This window comes from Helicoverpa zea, chromosome 17, assembly GCF_022581195.2.
Source record: "Helicoverpa zea isolate HzStark_Cry1AcR chromosome 17, ilHelZeax1.1, whole genome shotgun sequence".
In the NCBI taxonomy this organism is placed as follows: domain Eukaryota; kingdom Metazoa; phylum Arthropoda; class Insecta; order Lepidoptera; family Noctuidae; genus Helicoverpa; species Helicoverpa zea.
In genome coordinates this window covers 2352580-2372785 of record NC_061468.1, presented here as the reverse complement: position 1 = coordinate 2372785, position 20206 = coordinate 2352580, and the positions used below count along the sequence as shown (strand labels likewise).

Below are 20206 nucleotides of genomic sequence, written 5' to 3'. Positions count from 1 at the left end.
GTGTATTTACAATATTGTTATTGTTATTTGTGTTAATAGTATTAACACAAATAATATTTGTATAAATATTTGTGTTAATAGTATTAACACTTTTTTGTGTATTAACTTAATACACAAAAAAGTGCAATTCGCAAAATTTTTTAGTTGACTCAGTATACTTAGGAGCCGTCGAGATGCAGGATGCAAACCACCTTTTATCTACTATCTTCAACGCATACCATAGACCCCTGTTATACCTCTCATAATAAATTGGTCGTAATCAGTCATAATTAAACAAAGAAAGCTAATGTACATAAGCTAACATTTCAACAATATATAGGTAGGTACATTAGGTACATATGATAGATATCAGACAATGGATCGACAGTTCATTTATCATTATTAAATGCATTAAGAAATGGATCATACTAATAGATATATTTAGCAGGTATACACGGTACCTATATTCTTTATGGTTCTCTATGTCAATCCCTTCAACGATGTCGGTCGTCATCGTTAGCGATAAATTCTAGAAATTCAAGTGGGCAATCTCAAGTTAACAGCGCCATGGATTTCGAACGATGTCGGAGCAGTCGTAGTTTGAAGCTTCTTCAAGCGGTCCATGTATGCCGGCCTTAGGCGTACAAATCATCATCATCTCCCCGAGCCTTTTCCCAACTATGTTGGGGTCGGTTTCCAGTCTAACCGGATTCAGCTGAGTACCAGTGCTTTACAAGGAGCGACTGCCTATCTGACCTCCTCAACCCAGTTACCCGGACAACCCGATACCCATCGGTTAGACTGGCGTTAGACTTACAAATGTAAATAATATAGGCATACAAATATAAATTTAAAATAAGGAACATTCTCAACAACTAAGTATATCATTATTATTAACGCTTGTTTACCTAACACACAACACATCAATCATAATAACATGACAGTGAAATTAATCGTAGTACGACGGAGAGTGAAATACTCAGAACATACCCCGTAGTTCCGACAAACTCCCTTCACCACGCGCATGCGTACAAATGTATGTCAGGGTCATGACCCGTGCTGCAAGGTCGCTACTGTTTAGCTCACTGTCAGTCTGCAGACCTTCTTGGAAACACGCGTTACTAAATCCAGGACTTCATAATGGATTTTCAGACCTCAAAAGTGACATCAGGTACGCTAAATGTAGAAAAATTGAGCGATTTCCAATATGGCTGAATGCTTGTGTTCGTTTTATGAATTTGAATGTGATGTTCTTAATTCGAATTTAGGTTGTTGCTAAGCGTCCGTGCATTGTTTAAAGAGGTTAGGGGTGTGAGGTTTTATGTTTTTATAAGGAAAACCGTGTTTGAATAGTGGTTGCTTTTGCCTCGTTTGCATAGATGTAGGTTATGAATATTTGAGCAGTTATGCCTTCAAAGGAGGCTTGCTCTACAAAGGCTTTATAGCACGTTCTGAAGGATTATGTACTCCAAATTATATGCAGTGATAGGCAGTCACGGTCTATGATATCATTTTGCGTTTCTTAATTTAATCCTAATTGAAAATCTTCGTAGTAATGTATGGTTTAACTTGAAATACTAGATGCCGTATTGGTTGTTTTCTTTTTCAGACAATAGGTAATAACGGTCTTATATTACATTTTCTTGAGTAACTACAAGCGAAAACTATTTTTATTACCTGTATTTATTAGATATCTATCTAAATATTCCTTTTTATGTCACTACAACGTAAAACTAACAGCCGTAGCGTAGCTAACTCACGTGTTAAATAACTAGATCCGATTAGTTGGAGTTTAATTAGATTGTGTGTGAAGTAGATGATTAACCTACTGGTTTTGCCTCCGCTTGCTTCCTACAAGTGCTACAAAATATTACTTAGTTGTTATTAGACTGAGAAATTGTACTTTGTGACGTCCTCAATTAGTTTTTGTACCGAGCTTATTTTTCTGACTTTATTTGAAAGTCGAAGTTTTCGAAAGTCGATCGGTTTTTACTTTTCTATCTCTACCAAAGATGCATTTTGTTTTTAAATTAGACTACTATAGCAAAATAAATTGCAACCTTAGTGTGCGAACCCGTACACATGTTCCCAATGCTAAAAAAACGAGAAATGGCTTTTGTCTAGACTTGATGTGTCTGCAGACAATTTAGGTAAATCCGTAGGTGTATCTACCAATAGAAAACAAAACTCTATCGTGATGTTCTAAAAATAACTTTTCCCTTGGCTTACTTATGTATTTTCTTATTTTTCTTTTTCAGTGTTGCAGTAAAAATGCATCGGTCACAGTCGTCGTTTTTGAGGGGTAAGTTGAACCAAGGGTCTGTTTTATTATTATGATTCTTTATTGCACACACAAATACTTACGTACTGAAAAAAATGCACAACGGTGATCTTAACCCAGTGTTGGGTTCTTTTTCAGCCAACCTTAGAGTGAAAGAGTGATTTGATGGGGTAGTGTTTTATAATTTTCTTGTTTGTAAAACGTCAATTCTTTTCACGTTCATATCTATAAAAATAACCATACGGTTTTTGTTAAATAATCTGTAAGGTTTAGAGTCCCAAAGCTAGAATAAAATAAATTATGATAAACGTGGTTTAAAAGTGGTGAAATAAGGAAACTTAATGGACCTGCATACCTTAATGAATAAGTACTGCATATTTTTACAGACAGAATCTAGAACAGAGCTTTGTATAAGTTACCGGCCGAACCCGATTTTAGGACAAACCAGTTTTGCCTAGGCTCAACTAGTTCTTCCTATAGGCGTTAGGATTAACTAGTAGAGCCTAGTCCAAACTAATTTGTCCTAAGCCCGATAGGACGGACCAGTTTAGGCTAGGCAAAACTAGTTGATCCTGATATAAGTACGCACACTCTAGGATAAACTGGTATAGCCTAGTCAAAACATATACATATCTAAAAGTGTAAATAAATAGATGAACTAAATAAACTACTCCGTGTTTAGAAAAATAATCATCTTTATTAAACTATAATGATTCGTCGTTATGGATAAATTGATAATACGAACAATCATACTACATATATGTAGCAAAGTAACAAATAATAGGTAAGTATTTTTTTAAATTAACTAAATACGTTATTAGGCGCGAGGCGCTCGGGGCGTGTACGTTATGCACGGCTAGCAACTAGACGCTAAATGCGTTTAAAACCACGCGACAAATGACGAACGGGGAGCGAGCGGCGTGGGACGTTCGGAGCATTCCCGCATGAACATGTTGTTTAGACTAGGCCATACCAGTTTATCCTAGAGTGTGCGTACTTATATCAGGATCAACTAGTTTTGCCTAGCCTAAACTGGTCCGTCCTATCGGGCTTAGGACAAATTAGTTTGGACTAGGCTATACTAGTTAATCCTAACGCCTATAGGAAGAACTAGTTGAGCCTAGGCAAAACTGGTTTGTCCTAAAATCGGGTTCGGCCGGTAACATATATACATATTTATATTCTAGAAAATTCGTAATTATTCCTATCAAATAAATCATGTAACCATTATTTGAAGCCAGCAACTGTTTTTATTGGAACAAATTAATTTATAACTTTTTGATTGGCGTTAACAAGCTGAAGATTGTTTAGGAAGCATAAACTTTGAAATATTTTGTTCTTGGAATTCTATGAGCGAAGAATAATTATTTTTATACGAACAAAAGGAATATTAGGCTTCACGGTAACCTCTTAAAATAACTCGTCTATTTATAAACTTATTTCAAAATGCGGTTCAATCGTTTTACCGCAACAGTGAACAGAACAAGCTAAGTTTGATGTTCCTCGTGGTTTCACCCGCGATCCTTGTAAGTACCAGGATAAAAAGTAGCCCAAGTTCATTCTTCGGCTCTAGACTATCTATCTACCAGATTTCATTTAAATCGTTTCAGAAGTTTTGGCCTGAAAGCACGACAGATAGAAAAGAGTTATTTTAGCATTTACTCAGGTTTAGAATTATAAAACCACGTTCATATTTCTCCGCAAATATTTACTACAAACGTTTAACCCGACTCAACATAACTGCGTGTCAAGAGTGTGTTACAGTTAATCTAGATTGCTTTACAAAGTGGCTTAATTAACACCCGTAATACATATAGATTGTGTATGTGTTATGTTACTCACACACGCATAATCCAATGGTGACCATGTCAAGGTGACACAAGGGTACTTCGTTACGGTAAAGCTGTTAATAACGAGGTCTATTGAATGCATTTATTTATGAGTATCGGAAAATGTATATTGATGGAAAGTTAATAGCTTACCGAGTTTGCGGTAAAAGCTGAAGTGCCAGTGACGCTTTTGCAAAATAATCTACATAATGTTTTAAAACCGCAGCGAATTCTTTAATAGTTATTTGTTACACAAGAGTGCAAAGTTGCTTTTTAACCGCGTGCTCAATTTTGATGACCGAGCAAGCGAAGGATTCTAAAATTGAAACACGAGCGCAGCGAGTGTTTCAATAATTAGAATCCTGAGCGATAGCGAGGGAATCAAAAGAGCACAAGGTGAAAAATCTTTGCACTCGAGTGCAACACGTAACTTTTCATCCCACCTCATCGAGGAAATGCAAAAAAACAAAATGGCGCGCACATATGAGTATCAAATTAAATAGAAGTACGTATTAAAGTTCATTTATTTGAAAACGCAGTTTAAAAATGAAACGAGGTTAAAAATCTATGTAAAAACAATAATAAAAATTACTTAATTAATTGAATAATTATTTTAAGCAGTATTTTATTTATTTAATATGTATTTGTTTGAAAAGTCTTATCAAGATTGTCACAAATGGAGTATTGCACACGATGTTCTAAATTCAAATCACTTTGCCGCTCTAGAGGATAAAAACGGCTTTTGCGCTCAGATACCAAAGGGTAAAACTACTCTTTCCGAGATGGTGGGATGAAAAAGTATTAAAAGCTAGCTGGAAAGATAAATAATTCACGAGAGAATTTGACGAAATTATTTTAGGAATAGAATAGGATAGTTGTTATGTTATCTTCAAATCACTAATCAACAAGTTTTTTTTTATAATATTATCTCTGTATTGAGATAAGACAAAGGAGTAAATGTCATATCAAGATTAGATAACAGAAAGACTGCACTCTCAAATATTAATAAGGAGTCCAGTCATTGTTCATTTTGTTTCCTAAAAATCAATTACTACATTGAAGTAGTGATCAAGACTAACAAATTTTCCAGCATGCAGCGTCCAAGCTCTAGAAGACTACGACACGCCAAGAGCTCCATTACTCCGTCAAGTGTCACTAGACGAGGAGCGTCGGGACGAGTGCCAGGGTCACTGGCGAGGGCCTGAACTGCAGGGAGAGGAAGAGGAGAGGGGAGTGAGGCTGTTCAGAGCTCTGCTGCTGCAGCACTTGAGACTGGAGAGGCTGAGGCCCCCGCCGTGTTTTGTGGCTCCGGCGAGACCTGATCAGAGGTGAGGTTTGACTTTTATTAGAGACAAAAAAAAATGGCGTCTAGGCTGATTTATTATTGGTCATGCTGTCTTGCTCTTAGGAGATCAACCAATTACGCAGGACAGAGCACAAGCCTTGGCTCGGACATAGGTGGTCTTTATTTCCCCACACCCATAGTCCGATAACTATATCAGGCTCAGGATACCTACTAACAAAATCAGGCTCAGGATAAAAAAAGGTGCTTAAATGCACCACCAATTTTGGGCTTCTGAAGAGAATATGGAACCCTATATTCGTGCGATTGAACCAAAGTCACATGTCAGTAATGTTTCACCACATACACCATAATATTTACTGGTTATGTTGTCGGCCAAATTGGTCGTAAAAATGCTCTATTAATCATAGGTTCTTCTATATTTCCAGAGGATGGTGGATGTACTGGCGCGACTGGCGCTCCCTGGAGCGGGCGGCGCGAAGGTTCCGAGAGACGAAGGCGCGGGCCCGCCTGGCTGCAGAGGCAGAACACATATCCCTGCTAAGCCTCGATGAGGTCGAGTTTGAGGATATCATGCAGGAACTTTGTCAGGTAAACAAAATAACGACGACGTTTTACACATTCATGAGTCTCTTTGATAGGTTAGCCTTATTAAGAATTTATTTTTAAGTCTATGTTTCACAAAAGTTTTAGTAAAATGATACAACAGTACAGTAGGTATAGTACCTACCTTCCTATTAGGGTTAAGTTTCATGTTTTAAAAATAAAGCCTATTTGTACTTCCAGTAGCTAATTACACAAAGTGTTCAACGTACTTAATTGTGTAGTAGACTTCTTGATGATACCTTATATTTTATGCATCCTTGTTAAAACACTTTCGAATGAACTTATAACGATAACCATCAAAATGACACCCATTGGTCGTAATTACAATTGTAACTCTTCTCATCTTCCAGGCTTGTGTCCACACAGAACAAAGAGCACTGGTAGTGCTAGCGTTCCTCTGCGAGGTGTGCGCTCGCGCAGTCAGAGTTGGGGGCTGGTGCAGAGCAGTGGATTGGGCGGCCAAACACGTCGCTCAGTGCGCCACGCCCTGGGCCATCAGGCACGGTGGATGGGTAAGGATATCAGTTAATATAGTTAGAGATAGAAGCGGAAAACCCGAATGACTTGGGCATATGTCAGTAGGAAGAAGAAGTTAGTTAGACTATGGGTATGTTTCATCGTTCTGCTACATTAAGTTGTAATTAAGCATTACTTTTATAAAAACAGCCACAAGCAGTTTCTCAGTTCCCTTGGTATTTGTTTTTTACATGCAGTTTGTGACCATACAAAAGAAAATAATGATTCCGATTTCTCATACATATGTAGGCAGGTACAGTTTTAAACTTCTTTTTGAAGTTGTTGTTACATAATATAGTACATATTCACTTTATTCGTTAGTCATCGTAAAGTTTATATCGTGTTTTTTTGTTAATATCATTGACAATCCATACATAAGTATGTGAAAGGTTTTAAATAAAATACTTAAAGGTAAAAAATAACTTTATTGTATTTTCAGAGTACAGTCGTAGAACGTGCAGGCGGCGCCCGTCGCGACGAGACGACACTACTTGCCGGCGCGGCGCTCGCTGCGTTACTGGCGTTCTTACTGTTCTGCCGCGCGCGCCTGCGCACTGCGCTTTTGTAAAACTACCCTACCACACTACATGGGATCAGTTGATGCGCTTTAAGCGAAAATAGACCGTCATACAGGTAATACAAGTCTCAGAATTGACTGGCATAATATTCCGGATCTGATTTAAGAAGATACAGATTCAAATTGGAATCAAGACAGGAGGTTGACGCAGTATAATTCCATGGTCTGAAATCTTTAAGGCCAGGGTATGAAAGATTGTCTTAAGATTGTTTGTATTTGATAAGAATTACGTACCTAGTACTTTATAGTAATAAGTCTAAATGTGATGTTTAGAAGTTTTTCGGCACAATATTGTTTTTATTTTTGTAATCGCCTTCTTTAAGGGTTAGATTTTTTAAGATTTCATAGTTTTTGCTTGTTCTATGTTGCTTCGTGGTCCGTCGTTAACCGTTATTATGTGAATTCAATGTTTTTATTAATAATGTGAATTAAAAAACTATCTTTGGTGTTTTGACACCTAAAGATATTAAAACTTTTCATCGCTTATTTCTGTGTCAAAGTGTGTTAATGTTTTAGTAATGTACTCTGTGTTAGTTTATTTAGAAATACGTATCGCTGTCCAAATTATATGAAAATTTCTTAAATTAAATATCTATTTGTATATGTATTTACGGAGATATGAGATCCTTATTTATAAAGTTATCTATACCTTTTGAATAAGTCGTGCGAAGTATTTGTGCCACAAATTAGCTCAAAGCCATGTTGAGTGATTAAGTTTGTTCGAAATTGTATTTATATGTTTTTCTAACACAAACTTTATGGATATAATAAATATTTTGATTGGACTTTTGTGTTTTATTTGGGTCTCATGGCTAAGTTAATGGTGGATGGTTCTGTGAATTGCAGATGGTGTTTTGTTTTCTTTTTAATACCTTTCATTTTTACAGAATGTGGTTCTACTGATTCTGGAAGGATATAAGTAGTTTAATATTTACATGTCAATGATATCACAGACAAATAAAACTCACATTTTTTCACTCACTATTTTATTATTTTTATTGTAATTTTTCATAATACCGTCGACAGCCGACGCTTGGGTACGCCACGCTCTTTATTTACGTCAAATTATAAACACTGATACATACAAAATTATCTCACAATATATAAATGCAATAAACTAGTGAATTATTAAAACTATCACAATCTTTTAATCTTCAACAATCATTAAAAGCTTTTAATAGAACAACAATATTACTCGATCGGACAATAAATATATTACTTAATAGTATTATAACAAATAACTGTGTGCTTCACTTATCATGTACTACTATCATATTGAAAATGAGGAATTCTACGTTCAAATTACTTTATTTAAATCACCATTTTTGAACGCAGCATTTAATAAAGTTATCAGATCTATCGAAAAATATATGTAAATATACGTGCTCTATGGTATTTATTAAAACGTTCTAGTAAAATCTATTTATTTTATTTAATAGTTTCCGATCGAGATTCACAGCAAAAAGACACAAATGTCGACGAAATTAACTATGAATACTCAAATTAACTACGGAAGTCATAATACTGTTTAAAACTTTATAAAACCCACAGACACTTATCGTTTGAATGAAAAAATAATAAATAGAACAAGAGCTTTTCTCCTCCCATTTTACTCGTTACAACATGATGAAAATTCCTAAAACTTATCTACAGTTTTTTAAAATTAATAACATTTTTTTACTTTTACCTAATTTGTAATATCACTATTAACAACCTACGCTGTCATCTCGATTCCGACGACTTCTTGTGATATCATTTTATAGTTTAAAACAAACTATTATTTAAAATCATTTTAGCATTGTCAGTCACAACTTATGACGACGTCAGAATTTAAACATTAATTTTACATTGTCAATTTTATTTTTGGAAACATATTTGACATCTTAAAATGAATTGACATAACAAGTGCAAAGGAATGAACTCTTCTCGGAATGTCTTTCGAAATCGAGACTAGTCAGCTATAAACGAAATCGATGACTATTCAAAGTCACTCCACTTTTTCCTTTACGATTAATTTTAAAGCTGAAACAGTAATCAAATTAAAACCACTTATTAAACAATAATTATGGTGTTCATGACAATAATACAAAATATCATCGTAACAAAAAAGTGGAATGAAGAATCTTTTTTATTATCTGCAATAAATTTACTTTATAATTTTTATATAAAAACCATCATTTCTAGTAACAATCTCTACCTGGATATCATATTTCAATTTTTTTTATTAATAAACATTTTTTTTATATTAATGATAGCGTTTAAGCCTAGGTCTTAGACTACGAAGAAGTTATTAAGGATATTTTATGTATTTAATCGATGTCGGAAGAGGACACCGATTTATATTGATAAATTGTAACTCTTACAGACACTATTAGTTATAACGAATTTTGAAACTTAATGAGTTCTAGCTCGGCTCGTGCTATTTGGTACTGAACAAATGCAAGTTTAATGTAACTACGTGGTCTGACATGCATAAAGGCGAGTTTACAACTATACAATTTTGACGCCAGAATGTAAATTGTCAACGTCAATTTTACATTTTGACGTCAAAGAATAGAACCTCGTGATATGATTATAAATATTCTTTATCAGTTCAATAATTAACAGCTTTAAACGAATGGAAGGATGGTTAATTTACAAAGCCTAATTAAGTACATTTTACAAGAGATAGATAGATAGAAATCTAGTGTATAAAGTTATATAATTTAATAGCATGTAGAATATTTCAGAGGAATCCAAAAATGTAATGGAAAGTTTAAAGGTCCTTTCGTGCTCGAGAGCTCAGAGCTATTCACTTTTAAACTGTTGGTCTCGTCGACAAACTTTAATTGTTGTATTTTTTTTTACATTACATTTTTGGTTGTTCTCAGTATAGGCATAACGTACTCACGGTACTTGGTGCTTCAGATAATAATATTAAGGATACTTTTGTTTACTACAAACTAGTTTGTATCATCGTAAAGAAAAGTTTATTCATATCGAATTTAAGTTACTTTATAGAGTCAAATTCTTAAATTTTTATAGAGTGGCCACTACACGTACAGTTTTTGTATATTTTTGATGTTTTTTTGAATTTTGTTATTTTAATAGAAGTGTGGGTTAAGAATATAAAATGATAATTATTTTATCGAACAGGTGACATTTTAATTTGTCCAAATATGCCATGATTTAATGTGTAAATTGAAAGCAGTGTGCTTTGAAATGATTTTCAGATCTGTGTTAGTAATTCATCAAAGAAGATACAACGATGATTCAATGCTGTAGTTGTACCAGCATAGATATGTATGTACTTGCTTTCATTGGACGAATTATTTTTGACACACCAGTACATTTCTGTTACTACACTCTCAATCATTTCTATCTTTTAGTATAATTCCAATATCTTAAGTAAAAAAATCGAATTTCGATTTCACAGTAACTGTCCAGTAGTGGCGTCGCTAAGCGAACTACAGAAGGCTATCAAATCCAAGCTTATATGTATATACATAATACTATATGAAAACTCGAAGAGAGATGATGTCTATATAAATATTTAATATAATACACGTCATAAGCATGCTTCTTATCACAGATTATGACTTCATGATGTCCGGTAGCTACCGATATGTCATCATTATAGCAACATTTCATTTTGTTTTTTACTTTTCATATTTTTATATGGCAATATTGCTGTTTTATATTGTACTAGGCACCCTGTTCCAAACGAAAATTTGTGTGAATTACTCCGGAATAAGTATCAACAGGAATCACTTTGTTTCTCGATGCAAAAGATTGCTTGAATTAAGTATTTTGTACTGCTCGTATATCGTGTTTCTTATAACACGCAATATAGTTAGTTATATGTAGCTCAAATTTTGGAACAGAGCTAAAAGTTTTGTACTTAGAAAAATGTTAAAGACAAGAAGAAATTTCGAGGAATAGATTAATTAAAAAAATGGAGGTTTGAAGTTGGTATCTCGAAACACAATCCACCATTTTCTTAGTTGATCTGTGCATACTTATATTATTTCTGGCAATAAGTCAATCCAAATTACAGTAGCCAATCAAATTGTTTATTATTATTGAGGGCTTCAAATTCAGATTGTAGAAAATAATTGACTTTGTACATTTATGATGTTCTACAATCTGATTTCTGAATGAAAATATGAAATGCGACTTTTCCAAATGAATTGATGATTTCACAAACATGACAATGACAGTTCTGTCTAGCAGTAGCTTTAGTCCAAACTATAATGATAAGCTGATGATAAGGCAATATAATGGCCTTTTATATCCGAAAATATTGGTTTATTATAAGAACTGATAGTTATACAAGACGAATATTACCATCCTTCATACACAAAACAACAGTTTTAACCCTCCAGTACTGTCTTAAGAGTACATTGCATATCTCGTCAATTGAGTGTTTCATTTTTAAACTTTAAATAGTACAAACGTTATTTATATGAAGAATGATCTAAACAACAAAACGTTACATGTTGATGTACAAAGCGAACTTTAAAATTGTTGGTTTACTTGTGCGTATATAAGTAGAATAGATCATGACATGAGAAGTCACAATGAACTCTAATTGTATTAGCTGAAAGTCCATTTTTGTCACTCCTCTTGCCATTTCCATTGAAGTCCAATAATGCTTTCTCCATCATTTGAGCGACACTAAGGTCTGAAGTGTTAAAGCTTAACAATATAAATATTTAACTATCTATTCTAGACTATTTATTGCTATGTCAAATAGGCGGGTTATTAATATAAAACTTTTTGGGTATCAACAATTCAACTTACGATCATTTTTATTAAAGTTTTCCATGAGTCAAAGATTATAGAGTGATATCACGTGCAGAAGCGGAAAGTAAATATAAAACAGAAACTATGGACGGTTAACAAGATGTTTTTTTTTCAATTTTTTAATTTTACTGAACCGTGCCCTTTAAATATTAAGGAAGAAGAGATTTTTGAAGACATAGCCGTAATATTAAGAATTGACTAGCCAGACGTAACTATCCAATCATTTCTGCCGAAAGTCAATAGATGGAACGAGGAGTAGTATGGTTCATATAATTATAGATAGACTTTATAGAGATAGTGTAAACTCTAACTACCGTATTATATTGTAGAGCGGGACAGATGCGTCCTCAGATACTCTATAACACTAAATGTAAGCGTAGTCTTCTAACAGATGATAAAGTGATATTTTTAACATTTTATTTTCTTTTTTACTGTTAATTTATAAAAATCGAAGCTAAATGTTACTGAGTTCGTAAAACTCTTAGGCACATTTTATGGAATGAGATTTTATTTAAAACTTTCACATTTGCCCCGCTCTCCCACCCTCTATATGTGTATGTACATCTAGCTGTTTGTGCGCGCACACACTTACATCAAATCGCTTCATTATAACGACACATTAAAATATAAATCATCCACATGGACCGGCGCGGGCGGCGGCCACCGCGCTCACGAAACTAACTCGAAACAGAACCCAACACAACGACCAATATTTACAAAAACAACTGACACATTTAACGACAGGTTAAGAACTTAGCCTTAAAACTTCGTAAAAGCGCCATCGAGTTAAACAACTAACATTCATATAAATAACTACAGTCTCTATCGTGGCTAAATATTTACTTCAGATACAAAAATGTTGTATCTCATTATAATTTATAAACAATGCAAAATTCTTAATAATATGATCAGAACCACTGAAGCTTTCTTTATTGCATTTCATAGGAATTGTATTTTCGTTAATTGTTCTACTGTCTTAAGTTTCTCTTATGTATAAATATTTGGTGCAAGTAAATCTCTCGTCATTTATCAATACAATCTATTACAAGCCTCCATTTAAAACATCTAAACGAAACTTGATCAAAGCAATAACAAAGTAAATGATTATCTTTGAGCAATACTTTACTGCTTGTGCTATGGCAACTAGTCAACTAAAATACAAAACTAAATAATTCACAACGCTAATGTAACCGTCTTATAATACTTACACTGTTTAAAATATTATATAGAATTTAAATCTCGATTGCAGCGAGCTACGTCCAATTTTACATGTAAAAATAGATCATTAGATTTAATTATTCATTTAAAATAATTAAATGAACAATCTATAAATGTTCAACGTCATGTTGTGTCAAATATGTCAAGTGCTCTGACAGTTTGACGTCAGAATGTATACGCGCAGTTTTACAAATTGACGTTGAATTTACATTAAACCTCCGCTTGGTTTGCGTCGCATAGTTCGCTGCAATCGAGTCGCAATATTGCTGGAAGTACCAACTTGCTACAATTTGACTGTCGACTATTTGTTTTAGGTAAACAGTTCTGCAATCTAGCGTTCTCCACTATTTACCATAAACTATTTTAAATTCTGCTTTCCTCATCCTCTATAGGATTCTACAATAAAATACTTTCCGGCTTTTCTATTGCATTCGACTTAAATTTCATTCCGTATTTCCTTTATCATTCCCAAAACGAATAGTCACGATCAAACGCTCATCTGAAATGTCCAATCCCTTATTCAATAATGAGAAGACCAAAAGACGAAAAGACCAGTCTATTCGCTCGGACAGTTGAGGTACCCGTATTCGAGTCCCAAGCTGACTCCTACGAAGACGAAGTAGAGGAGGAACATGGTGAACCCTAGGCCCCTATTCATCTTCCACCTGAAGCAGGCGATGCTGATGATGACGAAGATCAACATGGCGAACAGTAGCACTATGCTGCAGACCATGCCCTTGGAGTTCACTTGGACTGGCTCCCCGTTGATCAGGCCGTACAGGAGCCATGGAAGGGGAAGCCTGGAATCAGAAACAGTTATTATTTTAATACTTTGCCATAGCTAGCATGGTATTCAAGGGCGAAAACCATGACTGGTGGCTGATTATAAAACTGAAATGTCAAGCTTAACATTAGTCAAGAATTACAGAGTTTTTCTGTTATACAGAAATCTATATGGAATCTTCAGTCGCAAAGTCACAGATTTTTTCGCAAACATAGACTCTCTTCTTGGGTATTTGGACATGGTCAGATTCCGGAAAATTAAAAACTTTTCATGCGGGCGCCGCGGGTACAGTACCCAGCTACTAACTTTAGTTATTGTTGTCCAAACTAGTTCAAACTGGGTCACGTCAGTTGTAAAAATATTAGTTGAAAGTTTTATTAGCTCTTACAAGTACATTTCAGAAGGTTACCGTTGAGAGATCGTAAAATCGGATTAGCTATAATTTATTGGATTTTATAGTTCGCTATTGTTCTTTTGTGTTCTGTTATAGAGAAGGCTGAACTTTTAAAATGTTACGGCTTAGGTACACGGTAGGTTGCATTAAGGAGTTGATAACCCCTATTGGTATCAAGGCTTCATTTACTTACAAGCACCTACAAACAATAGATAGTAGGTACTAGGCTTTGTACACAGTTTATTCTAATTCTAAACTACACAGTAGAAATCTTATTGTTATTGACAAGGCAAAAATCCCTATCCTAAATAGTTTACTTCACAAAATATCTTAACATTATTCTTTCGGTTGACCCAGGACACAAAGTTAGGCATGCGATCAGCAGATCAATCACCACAAGGCAGAACCGCTCAACATTTAAAAGCAGCTAACATTTACCAATTTATAAATCACGGTAACTAAAAGTCCAACATTGTTGAACATAATGCCAATAAAAAACAATGTTGTACAGTACATAAGTACGGTGTGTTCAACATTTTGTTGTGACTGTAGTTGGCATTTGTTTCTGACGATATTTGGAGCGAGGTCGTGAGCCGAATTATGTTGATAAATATCATAGTGTTATTTTTTATCGTAGTTTTGGGCACAGGGGTGCTTAAGGTGAGTTTGCTGGGGTCACTTCGCGCTGGTTATTTTTCTTACCCCAGTTTTGTGTGGCCTTAAGACTGATACTGGAACGTTGGACAATATCGGTTTTTCACATGGTTTTCCGGGTGGATTGTACGACACGACGGACGGACTGATGTACGCGCGACAGTAAACAATTGACAAGTGACAAGTCACGTGTAATAAATATGAGCGGAAAATGTGCCGGTGTGGAATCATTAAAAAGTTATATATGTATTTTCGGTAATTTTATACATTTCAAATTATTGCATTGAAATAATATATTTCCTTCATTATGATTCCAGAGATATCTTATACATAACACTCTAACAATAACCCAGTTTTTACAGTTTTACAACATGATGTATTTTTGACGTCAATATAAAAGTAAAATTGTAAAATAGCATATTTATTTTGCGGATGCTATAAAATATGAATTTCAATATTTTACCACATACGTACCTATATCTAAACATTGTAACTTAATCGCTTATGTGAGGTCGTTCGCAAAATTGGGGTGATTTAATTTATTGCTTGTAATTCCCATACCTATTAATATTACAGCAAAAACACTACATTGTAGATATTTATAGAGCCAAATTTTACAGAAGCACAAATCTTTTTGGAACTTAATGAGAGACTATCTAACCTCCTCAACCTAGTTACCAGGGCCACCCAATATTTCTAAGTAAGATTGGAGGTCAGACTTACTGGCTTCTGACATCAAATACAATATAAATATACAGCGGTGTGGATTATTTTTTTGATAAATAGTTTTAATGTTTCCTTTCTTATTTGTACATAAATAATATACATTTCTTATCAGAGAACAATTATGAGTTCTATCCGCAAAATATATCTATCACTAGCTTCTGCCAGCGGTTTCACCCGCATGCCGTGGAAACCTCTGCACGAACCCGGATAAAAAATAGTCCATAGCCTTCCTCGATAAATGGGCTATCTAACACTGAAAGAATTTTTCAAATCGGACCAGTAGTTCCTGAGATTAGCGCGTTCAAACAAACAAACAAACAAACTCTTCAGCGTTATAATATTAGTATAGATGTTTCGGTGTATCAAGGTACCTACAGTTGTAAAAACGGAAAATAAAAATTGCTTCACTATGTCATAGTTAAACAAACAAATTCTGATCGCGTTCTCAAAACAAATCTTTTAATAAAATGGCGGCCGACACGAACGGTAATATTTTAAATCGTATTTAAAATGGCCGACTTTCTTTTATGGCGAATTCGTGTTTATTGTAAAAAAAGAACTGTACGTAATTACTATGAATTAAGTTAAAGGGGCTTATGGCTAAGCAACATCAGGTTAAGTGATCTTTGCTTGCAGTTCCTTGAAAGGATTTAGCCTTAACATCACATCATACAAGTACCTATGGCCTTTAAAAGTGAGACTTTTGATGTGTGGTGGTATAAAAGTAAAGATTTAGGTATTTTCATGAGCCACTTGTTATCCAAGTGCGATAAGTAATTTTCCAAGATGCGTTTAAAACCTTGGGGACCAGCGAGTATTATGAAACAACGTGACTCCGTGCATTATCAAGAACGTTCAGCTCTTCTAACTCGACGGGAAATTGCTACACTAACTCTACCTTTTTAAAAGGAAACTTATGAGAATATTAAACACTTTTAAACACTTTTAAATTAAGTCAAAGCTCAATAACCCCTTCAAATTAAAGTTAGCAGTAAATATTAAAACCAGGCCACTCACAAACAAAGGAGAATCGAGAAAAATACACATTTTACTAAAGAAAATTATTCTCAAGCCTGACCCAAATACGAAATACGTTTTGAAGACAAATCGCAAAATAGTTGCAAACTGCATTGCGATAGTACCCCCTCCACTAGAAATCCTGTAAGAGTGCACAATGCAAACTTTTAGTCGGCCGATAGTGTGTTTAGGCTCATAAATCAGTATGAAGATGAATGGTAGTACGCACATTACAAAGATCAGGTACCTATTTAGTCGGCATGAGACTGGCTGAAAACTTTGATTAGAATCAAGATTTTCTTTAAAAAAATGTTTAGTATGCAGTGTTCGGGAGCTAAGTCCTCCCGTTTACAACTTTTATATTAGAGATATATAGCCTTGACCTGTTGTTCAAAATACGACTTTATGTCTATAGCATTAAGATTGTTATTGAAGATATTCCAGTATCCATATCGTTTGTTCAGAAGGATTTATACGGCGGTTTCTTGATCTACAATTGTTTAGGGTTAGAGGTTTAGAAGGAATAAGGCGATTAACTAGCAGTTTATAACTTTCAGTTAAGTTAGGGATTATTTGATAAATCTTAGGCGGGTTTAGTGGTTATTTTGTTACTGTAATCTTGTTGTTTTAGATCATCGATAGTACTATTTAATGTAGAACCTCACAAGTAATTTATGTTTCCTAATAATTATTACCTTAATAACAAATTGACATAAATTTCATTATCAAAAAGACTGGGACCAGACTTGAATCAGATTTAATTACAAAAACAAACTGAACTCTAAAATATCCAGCTGCAGTTTCTTCAGTCCGGGTATCGAACCTGAGATCTCACAATGCAGTCACGTGCATTTACATACATGTACCTACATAAATATTACCAATGAACCTTTTATATAAGCAATTTTTTCCGACTGAACAGCTTTAAGTGGCTTTGTGGCTTCATAATAATTTGAGGACCTCACAAACCGACGTTTGGGCCCCACCGACGTTTGGGCCCCAAACTGGAGAAGGCAGGTGCTGCATTCAAGCGGCTCCTGCCCAACCTGGGCGGCCCAAACGCCCCCTGCCGCAGACTCTACGCGGGGGTCATGCGGTCCATGGCCCTTTACGGGGCCCCGGTATGGGCACGTTCGGTACGGCCGCGGGCTTTACACTACCTGAACGTGCCCCAAAGGGTGATAGCCATTAGGCTAATCCGGGGGTACCGCACGATTTCCCGCGAAGCAGCTGGCCTACTTGCTGGACTGCCACCGTGGGATCTGGAGGCGAGGGTCTTCTTGCGCCTGTACGACTGGCGCGAGGAGGCTCAGCGCCGGGGAGAAACCCCGTTGCCGCGGCAAGTTGTCGCGCAGCGGGCGGAGCTCCGGCGCGATCTCATGGTGGCCTGGAGGGAGCGACTGTCGCAACCCAGTGCAGGGCACGCCACCATCGTGGCGGTAAGTCCCCTCTTTGAGGAGTGGCTCGGGAGGAGTCACGGCGCCCTCACGTACCGCATGACGCAGGTCCTCACCGGACACGGTTGTTTCGGGAGGTACCTGCACCGCATCGGTCGTGAGGAGGCGCCCGGGTGTCACCATTGTGCGGACAGCCCCGAGGACACGGTGGACCACACAGTCCAGGTGTGCCCCGCATGGGAGGGGCACCGCCGGGTCCTCGTCGAGGCTTTGGGCGGCGGCGACCTCTCGCGTCCGGCCCTGGTTCAGGCCATGGTCCGGGGCGAGAGGGAATGGGATGCCGTCGCCTCCTTCTGCGAAGCGGTCATGCTCGAGAAGGAGGAGGCGGAACGCCAGAGAGTTCGCACCTCTCATCCCGGCCGCCGCGCTGGACCAGGTAGACACCATGGGCGCCGGGTGTCGCGAGATGACTCCCGGCCACCGTAGGCGTGGGTCTGTGGGCGGTGAGTTCGGGTGGCTCATCGTCCCTCTGTCTTTCTAGACGACAGACCCGTGTCGACGGCGCGCGTTGTTCCACGCGCTCCTCAAAGAGATGTCAGCAACCCCAGCGGGGCCCAGCAGGGCCAAGGCCTGCCGGGGCTGCGGGTTGTTCGAAAGAGATACCGCGGCCCTGGTACATAAAAGGCCTATGACGGAACACGACGATTTTAGTCAGTAAGAGTCTGACACTCCCTCACCGCTGCTAACCCACAGCGGGAGGGGTCATTTGATGATTTTACGTCGATAAAAAAAAAAAAAAAAAAAAAAAAAAAAAAGGACCTCACAAAGCCTACACTTAGTTTAGGAGTATTTCACCGTTTGGCAAACTCTAATATGCATAGTGCCAAATATATTATGATGCGTTTTGCTAAATGCCAGCTAAAGGAGATTGGGCAAGAATGTATGAAGTTTGGTCCAAATGTCCACCACGAACGAGACCAATATAATTAAATAGTCCACTTAATTTAGAGTAACTTTTACTAAGAAAGTAAAAAAAAAACAATGCCAAAAAAAAGTTACAGCCGAAAATATATTCTTAATTTTCGGTAGTTTTTGTATGTTATCATTATTATTTTTTATTTTATTCCACTTCCATTTCCGCACTTTATCTAAAACTAAGATGAGTAAGATACATTTGCATATAAACACCCCATATTTTTGCCGGTTGGATGTACGAATCACTAATAAATTGAGGCGCCAGAAGTGCTTGAATATACTCAGCGGTTCCTGGATCTAAGAAAGTTCGATGTAACTGGTGGTGTCTTCTCTCTAAAAATGAACAATTCTATTTTGTCAGAAGTTACAGAAAGTACGAAAATCGAACATCACGAAAAGTAATTTAAAAAATGAAATTGAAAAAATCTATAAAATGTTGTATTTGATTTTGCTATAACTTTTTTCTGGCATTATATTTTTTTTTACTTTCATAACAAAAAATGTTCTATATTTAACGGGCTATCTAGCCATATAGGTCCTGTTCGTGGTGGACATTTGGACCGGAATCGCCCATTGTCCTTTGTGGTCTGTATGCATCGTGTCTGTGGTCAGTATTGCGGTTTAGCTCATAGAAACAGTGCAAATTATTTCAAACGAATTTATAATTACTTTATGCGTTGGCTACAAAACGTACGCCATTTAAAATAATACCAATAATAATAGTATTAGTTGTTATAGCGGCAATAGAAAAACGTCTAATACCTATCATGATTCATGAGATACATGCCTGTTGGTAGATAGACGAATAGACAGTGGAGTCTTAGTTACAGGTTCCGTTTTCGCCCTTTCAAAAGTTTTTACTTCAAATAGGTCTTTGCAGGTTATTGGAAACTATTTAATTTAATTTTTAACCTTAAAACGCATACACGCAGAGATATCCTTCCCAACTTTCATAAAATTTAAAGTAGTTGGAGGGATAATTGATTTCAATCGATTACCACTAAATACCTACTCCATTTGCATGTTATATCTCTATTCTATCTATTGCCTTCAAAACTCCTCGAAATTGCGACTTACAATGTCTTCAGCCAATATGGTGGAACCCATTCCTAAGCTTCAGTTCGAGATAATATAAAAAGGAAAATCATCTGCTTATTGCTACATT

At 36.2% G+C, this 20206-nt stretch overlaps 2 protein-coding genes across 2 annotated transcripts in view; one reads left to right on the top strand and one right to left on the bottom strand.

Annotated features, from left to right (window-relative positions):
* The first annotated feature begins 1000 nt into the window (after positions 1–1000).
* On the top strand, positions 1001–7876 carry LOC124638323. The gene is made up of 6 exons (XM_047175258.1): positions 1001–1150; positions 2238–2281; positions 5180–5417; positions 5821–5983; positions 6349–6510; positions 6954–7876. The coding sequence occupies exons 1-6, from the start codon at positions 1014–1016 to the stop codon at positions 7080–7082; spliced, it is 873 nt and encodes a 290-aa protein (XP_047031214.1). The 5' UTR covers positions 1001–1013; the 3' UTR covers positions 7083–7876.
* Positions 7877–10162: 2286 nt separating this feature from the next.
* The window catches only part of LOC124638475 (sodium/potassium/calcium exchanger Nckx30C-like), a 40784-nt gene continuing 30740 nt past the window's right edge, over positions 10163–20206 (bottom strand). Inside the window, exon 6 of the mRNA XM_047175445.1 lies at positions 10163–13894. Coding sequence (XP_047031401.1) covers positions 13651–13894 — 244 coding nt within the window. The 3' untranslated portion in view covers positions 10163–13650. The remainder of the gene's footprint in view (positions 13895–20206) is intronic.